Below are 7,747 nucleotides of genomic sequence, written 5' to 3' on the forward strand. Positions count from 1 at the left end.
TGTAAAAAATCCAAAAATTCAGCTGTCAGGGTATGGAAATAGGGGATTATGTGGGAATGGGGTAATAGCCTCTATTATGAGTGAGATCTCATTGCCATTACTCAGTGATCTTTTAAGGAGAAAAGCATTCACCTAGAAAGTATTCTATGTCCATCTTTCACCTCCGTCAGAATAAATAAATTATTCAGTAGCTTTGAAGTAGTTTTAAACTTATTGGCATGTACCTTCTTTTTGGCAGGTTGTGAAGACTTCATCAGTTTCGTGTTTGAATTTGGAAAAAGTTTATGTTCTATGCACCTGACAGAAGATGAGATAGCTTTGTTTTCTGCATTTGTTTTAATGTCTGCAGGTAAGAGATAAAGTATTGCTCTAGGTTTATTTGGTAGAAGTTATTTTTATTTTGAAGTCTTTTTCAATGATAATGCTAAGACAATCAGTGTGAAATGTTGAGTGCCTCCTTCCTAACCAACATTTTTATTTTATTTTAATATATATATTACAACTATGAATTTAGAAATAAATCTGCTGAAATTGTCAATCTGAATTTAAGCCCATGTTTTCCAATTTTTCACCTTGTTGGGGACACTGCTTCTTTGTAAAAGCTGAAATGCATGTGAATGAGTCTGCTAGGGCAGTCTAAGGAGGACAGGCAGAGGCAGCCACTGAATTTTACAGTCAGCTTTCAACTGTGTGGGCCCGCAGCTGTAGCAGAGTATCTCAGGCACAGTGCTGCCCATGTGATGAGCACTGCCMGTGGCAGCTCGGGCCTGTTAAGCAGGGTAGCCATTTCAGCGTGCTGCCAAGGTGCCGAGGCAGCGGTGCAGCAGGGTAGCTTAGATACCTTCATGTCACCATCCTGAAACTGAACGCACTGAAAAGCACAGCGCAGGCACGCAAGTCGTTCCCAAGATCCAGTCTGGGTCCAGTATATCCACTGATAAAATAACTTCGTAGTATCAAACAGATACGCACACTACTCCAAGTTCTGGGAAGGCTTATTAGGTTGGGGGAAGCAAGGCATCAGAGCAGAAAGCCACTTTGCATCTGGCGTACTGCTCAAGGAAACACTTGCTTTAGGGTGGTGCATAGTGGACACGGGAGTGGTGGTGGAAAGGTCTGTTAGCAACAGTGGGCTGCCATGTGGGCTGCTCAGATTCGGACTGACTTCCCCATTTGTCCGTATAGCAGAGTTGACAGTATCATAAATACATCCCCATATCATTTGCCAGATCAGAAGTTTGTCAGCMCTGTCTTTTAACATGTAAACCATGGAATTCCTCTGTTCTGCCCCATAGAGGATGTAGCTGGTAATACTGCTTTGCTGTCAAGAAGTTTAGAACTGCTTTTCTTCTTTACAGCTGAATATTCACTTCTGATTTTTCCTGTATGTCACTGTATATCATCTGCAGGGTGATATGCTCCAGCTCGTTGTTCATTATATAATCCTTCATTTCCTGACAAAAAGCTGCTAACTTCATTTTGTAAATACTCTGAATTTTGTAAAAACCCCAATTTTTTTGGAATCTTATCAGCAAATTATTAATATTATTCAAATATGCTGGGCTGTTCTAATTGAGAGCATTGCAAAACTAATTTTAAACATAAGTAATAAATGTATTCCAAAACCTATTGCTTCTGAAATTCGTTTCCTGTATAAGATTGTTGAAGTGGAAGGAAGGTTACAAATAGGAAAGATGAATCTGTAACAGACTCTAAAGAATATTTCCTGGTGCACTGTGATGGATGTATGCAGTACTAGAGGTGTTCACTCTATTTATTATATTCAGATCGTTCATGGCTTCAGGAGAAGGTAAAAATTGAGAAACTCCAACAGAAGATCCAGCTAGCACTTCAGCATGTCCTGCAGAAGAACCACCGAGAAGACGGAATTCTAACAAAGGTGAGACTTGCCRAGTGTGCATGCCACACACTTCCATATCAGCAATATCATAATTATTGTGTGACAGCTTTTATGCAGTTAATTTATACTATATAATCTCAAAATTCTTTGTTCAAAATCTAGCTGTTTAGATGAAATCATTTGCTGAAAATGAAGAGGGGTGAAAAGATGATGTAAAGACAAGAATAACAGTGGTTTGAAAAGAAGAATTTTAATGTTGAACTTCATAAAAAGTCATCGAGGTTTTTGTCCAAATTTTCCTGCTGTGCAGCATTTCTGTCACACAGAATACTATTTCAGTTCTACAACATGCATGCCTTCATCCTCATGAAATATCTCCCTGCCTGACAGTTAAATTGWGATAATGTGCAATATCTTAGCTAACCATGGTTTTCAGTATTCTGTGAGAAGTTTCCCCCACAGCCTTTTTCTCAGCAGTTCTGCCAAATATTGGTGACCAGGGAAGGAAGGAGGTACTGCATACTATTATGCTAATCCAAAGCATCTTCACTTAAGTTTTCAAAAATGCAAAGACAGTGTGATGTTAAAAGAAAATCTGCAGTGAAGGACTGGGGAAGGAGAGGCACTTCCTTACAGATATAGTTCCTTTTATACCTCCACACAGCTGGAAAGTTCATGCTTAGTTTCACACCACAGAAATTAATTACAGTAGAAGCAGGATGGTACAGCCTAATATAAAAGGCTTTTCAGATTGTCCTCATTTCAAATCCTAGCTCATATAATTCTTTTCCCAGCACATATGTTTGGATGCCTTTGTTGGAAGAAGGAGGCTTATTCCATGTACTTAGATACAAATATATAGTCAGAAAGTTCAGTGAGTATCCTAGACGTATACATTTTTCAGATCAGTTCTTTTATGAAAATTTCACTTTTCTGTGTTATTTGGCATAAATGAAAATAGCATGATCTATTGCATTGCCAGTTCCCTCCATAACATTCACAATGGGTTTAAAAGTAATCAGGGTTGCTTTCTGTCAAGAAAATTGCTAAATTGTATGAAAGAGGATGCAGTCATGAAATAGTATTGTATCAGTTTGGTGCTTGTGGTACTGCTTACCTGGCAGGCAACTGAAGAAATCTAATGATTCATATTCCTAGGATCTTAAAGAAGAGATTGTTTCACAAATAGCAATAATACATTACTTAATACCATTTAAGTGGCTTTCCCCCTTTTTTTTTAACCTAACAAATTTATCTATTACTAAACATCTGAAATACCATTGTTGAGGTAAACAACTGAAGTGAACTAGAAGTATTTGAGAGGGCCTTTAACTAGAAGTGTCGGAGAGAGCTTTAATCCTAAAAGCAAGATTGGGAGGCCTAGTTTCATATATGACCGTATGACTTCTGTTCATTTTTTTTGCAGTTAATATGCAAAGTGTCTACTTTAAGAGCACTGTGTGGACGACATACAGAAAAGCTTATGGCATTTAAAGCAATATACCCAGACATTGTACGACTTCATTTTCCTCCACTTTACAAGGAGTTGTTCACTTCAGAATTTGAGCCAGCGATGCAAATTGATGGGTAAACGTATCACCTAAGCACTTCTAGAATGTCTGAAGTACAAACATTAAAACAAAAGAAAGGAAAAGGAAAAAAAAAAAGAAAGAAAACCAAGACACTTTATATGGCCCTGCACAGACCTAGGGAGCCAACACACTGCACATCTCTTGGCGGTCGGGGTCAGGCGAAGGATGGGAAACAATGAAACAAAGTTGAACTTGTTTTTCTCATGCATATGATTTCCATTATGCCTACAAATATGGACCCTTTTTCTGTCTCAGCTTCTCAATCCTTGACCTCTGTTTACACAGACTGAGGGTACTAATGTCAGAAGGTTGTTTTCTCTTTCACTGCCCAGACTTTTGACAGAACAATCAATTTGTTGATCAGAACAGAGAGTCCTGCTAGTAATCAGCGATTGGTGTGCATTGCAGAGATTTCAGCGTCAGTTTGCACAACTTGCTCATTGTTTCATGAAGGACGATTTTGTTTCACCTACCACTGTTTGCCAGTAGACAGAATGGCATGAAAAGGGTCCATAGCAATAGCAACAATAGCATTATAATATATTACAGGGTAAATGGGCATGAAGACTATATATAGCAAAAGAGATATTGTTTATATATTATTTTAATTAATATAAAATGTAGTTACTGGTATAGCTTTTCTTGTTGAATTGATAAGGCACTTTCATTTTGCACCTTTTTCTTTAAATTAAATGCTAGCGTGTTCATTGTTGTGTTGCATGTGCACCAGAAATTCAAGTTTAACTGAAAAAGGTTTGGCAGGTACTGGTACATTGGGAGGTATTTATGCTGCTGTTTTCCGTGTTACTTTTAAAGAGAGGCTGGTCATATCCTGAAATGGTTACACAGAATTTTTTAAACAGTTTGAAAATAATGAAGATTTTCTAAATTAATATTCACTTCTCAGCTGTTACTCTAAAAGGTACTTTTATTTTCAAATCTTTCAAACCTGGATATTTAAAATTGCAAGCCTAAATCTACATTTAGGCACACAAATAAAAAACAGCATTTTCAAAGGTGCTGAGCTTCCAGGGTCAAGGTTTAGCTAAGCAATCACAGATCACTTACAGATAAAAGACAGACAGCATCCTTGAAAATCAAGCTATTAATAAAGCATATTTATTGCCACGATATATCCAGGTTTGAAGTTACTGACTCAAGTCTGTATCTACAGTAAAAGTATGTGTGTGTGATAACTATGTGGAAAATTAATTTTTATACGTAATATTACATACTTTTATGCTCCATATYGTAAACAATGCCTGCAACCTCCAAACTCTATCCTATCAAAATACACAGGAGGTTCATCTTTGACTTCAGTGAGATCAGGTACTGACACGTTTTCCAAAATCCAGCAGTTTGATTTAAGGGAGCTTAATAGAAAAGTAATAGATTAAAAAAAAAGTAATAGAAAATGCACTTTAAAGTCTATTAGATGAAGATAGACTAACAAAGTAAAGGCACACTGTTGCTAAAAAGCATTGTTTTGTATTATGAGGCCTGGAAATCATTGGTACCATAAATCTGCATTCTGTAATTCTCAAACTGTGATCCATGCCTTGCATAAGCAACCAATAAGATGGATCTTGCAATCTTTATTAATACAATTTACCATTCCCTTGAGGAAGAGCACTGTTTCCCAGTAAATTTGACAAGTTTTAGAAATTAAACCCAGTGCTGAAGGGAACAGATCCACAGTAAACAACATCAGAAAACAAATGGTGGCTATTTGAGCCAGAGGTGCGTAATTGCTTTGGATGAGATGAGGACGTGTAAGAACCGGCTGCCTTGTAGGCCAATACAGAGTTTCTGATGAGGTACCTAAGAAAAAGCAAAGAACTAAGAGAAAAAAAAGAAAAGACAGAATGTGCTCCTCTGCTTTAATTTCTAGACATAAAGAATCACCATCTTATTCTGTAGTCATCGAAAAGTAATGAAGTGAGCAGAAGCACGCTGAAGTCTGCTTTAAAAGGAGAGTTAGGACCGTGGATTATTATGCCAAAATGAAGTGGTTTTAGTGATTTGAACATGCTTCATTTGGGGTCAAATTGAGCTAGTTAGCCTGTGACACCTGTTAAAATCTTTATATATAATCTGCCTCAGGAGGGAAGCTTATGGGTAGCGCTGCAGCTTGGCCGGTACCATCCAGCCGGCGTGGTTTGAAAGCCAGGGCGGAGCGCCGTACGAGCAGCGCGGCCACGCCGTGCCGGGCGGCACGGGCCGGGCCGCCGCGAGCCCGGGGCTGCAGGCGCGGGCGGCTCTGCGGCAGGGCCTGGAGCCCGGCGGGCTGCCCGTCCGGCGGCCACCCGCGGCCCCTCGCGCGCGGCGCTCCTCCCGCAGCCATTGTTTACCTTACTGGAGCGACTGGCAAGATACRGTACTTTCCTTCTAATACGGTATTATTTTTAAAACAACCTTTTTAACTAACAAATGTTTTCTGAATGTGACCAGCCTTAGGTGCTAGTCCTTTAAAGATCAACTAAACTTAATCTCAGTGTCAACTAATGAATAATGAACCAAGATTTGTACTTTTTAGGCATGAGACACAACTCCTACTTCTGACAGTAAGTAGATTACCAGGCAAAATATTTTGGGATTAATTTTCAGTCATGTCTCTCCTTTTTTTTTTTTTCTTGATAAATATTAGTACTTTACCGGGCCGCTAGGTGCCAATGGCTTTGTTTGGCATCTAGTTCACTGTATTTTCACCTTAAGTTATTGAAAACACAAAATTTTGGAGCATTTACTAATAAAATACATAACCATAAAGAGGTTCCAAATAGGGTCTTAGCTGAAAGCCCTTTGTGTTTAAAATTAGCTTGTGCTGTGATCTTCCGGGCTGTGKGCACCTACGCGCTGTCGCTGCCTCAGCGAGAGCTCTGGTGCCCGCGCGCCTCGCTGCCGGGCGAGCCCCTGCCCGGGGCTCTCCTGGCCTCCGCCAGTACCCGCTTGGCAGCAGAATACTCATTCTTCTCTTGCTCTCTGTTGAGAGGAAAAGAGGGAGCACAGCGTGGCAGTGGTACTGAAAAGACCTACGTTGCCAGGAAGGTTGTTACGCAGGGGGACATGGATTAATCGCCCAGGCGGCTGGCCTGGGAGGCCCAGCTGCCCGCACACGCGCCTGGGACCCACCGCGCGGCCCAGAGCAGGCAGCCACTAGGCTAGTCAGCTGGGAACATTTGGTATCGGTGGATTTTACACCAACATTTTCATCATCTGCCCAGTTCACTCCCAAAAAAAAAAGTGAGAACAGCTGAAGATAAAGGAGTAATGTAGCTGAAGATAAAGTAATATATTGCTTTTGAATGAGCTGTTCCTTAAAACCTGCAAATAAGTTTTCATCAGATATTGCATCTATCCACAGAGGTGTTTTCTGGCTTTCTAGGAAAGAGATACTATTGTACACTGTCATGTAAACTGCCCTGAAGTACTTCAGCATCTCCAGCATTGCTCAGCTTTTTAAAAACTATGGGATTAGGTGAAACAGGAGGCTGTTTTTAAGTTTGGTTGTTCTTTATCAAAGCTTATCTATCTTAGTATGGATACCAAGATATCTGTGTGTATGTGCGTGCGTGTGTGAGAGAGAGAGAGTACATTTGTGTGCGCACATGAATAGAAGTATGGGCATGTGTGAGTGGCTGCTTCTAGGCTGTTAAGTGTCAATGGAATAAAGAAAATGTATTCAAAATACTTAAGTCAAACATAGAAGGTGGAAAAAAGATTTATTCTATACAAAGCCTTGTCTGGACCACTTTAGAGAGACTATCTATTTTTTTAACCCTTCTATAAATATTTGATGGCACTTGAAATATTCCTGCAATAAAATGTGATTTGTGTAAACATTAAAAAAAAAGATTTTGTAATGTGAAACAATGAAAGAAAGTAATGTAATTTTTCTAAAAAACAAAAAAAAACAAACGAACGAACTTTGTATTATTTTCTTGATGGAATTTGTCTATTTGTCTTTGGAAAACTTTTTATTTCATTGAATGTGCCATAGTAGACGTGTGTTTTTCCTTTTATTTCTTTTTTGTTTTTTACATTTTAGATTAAAGGAATAGCTGTGTTACGACATTCCAAAATGCAAGATGACATAGCAGTCATGATTAAAAGGATTGATTAGTAAGCTTCGATCATTGTTGCTTTTTTTGCACATGTTCTTCATTCCTCTACAGTGCAATATGTACATAGAGCACTTGCGGGTGTAACCTTGATCCCTCAGGGAAAAATACATATTTGTACAGGATTTTTCTTTTTCTTTTTTTTAGCTTTTTTTTTTTTTTTTTTTTTTTTT

General features: G+C 38.9%; 1 protein-coding gene across 2 annotated transcripts in view; it reads left to right on the forward strand.

The window, feature by feature from the left end:
• The window catches only part of RORA (RAR related orphan receptor A), a 384,486-nt gene extending 380,949 nt beyond the window's left edge, over positions 1 to 3,537 (forward strand). For both annotated transcript variants that reach the window (XM_085303285.1, XM_085303284.1), the window contains exons 9-11: positions 239 to 349; positions 1,788 to 1,900; positions 3,288 to 3,537. In XM_085303285.1, the coding sequence (XP_085159411.1) occupies positions 239 to 349; positions 1,788 to 1,900; positions 3,288 to 3,452 (389 nt within the window). In that variant the 3' untranslated portion in view covers positions 3,453 to 3,537. The remainder of the gene's footprint in view (positions 1 to 238; positions 350 to 1,787; positions 1,901 to 3,287) is intronic.
• The last annotated feature ends 4,210 nt before the right edge of the window (positions 3,538 to 7,747 follow it).

Source organism: Rhea americana, unplaced genomic scaffold, assembly GCF_003343005.1.
Source record: "Rhea americana isolate MKP2758 unplaced genomic scaffold, rheAme1 scaffold_2, whole genome shotgun sequence".
NCBI lineage: Eukaryota > Metazoa > Chordata > Aves > Rheiformes > Rheidae > Rhea > Rhea americana.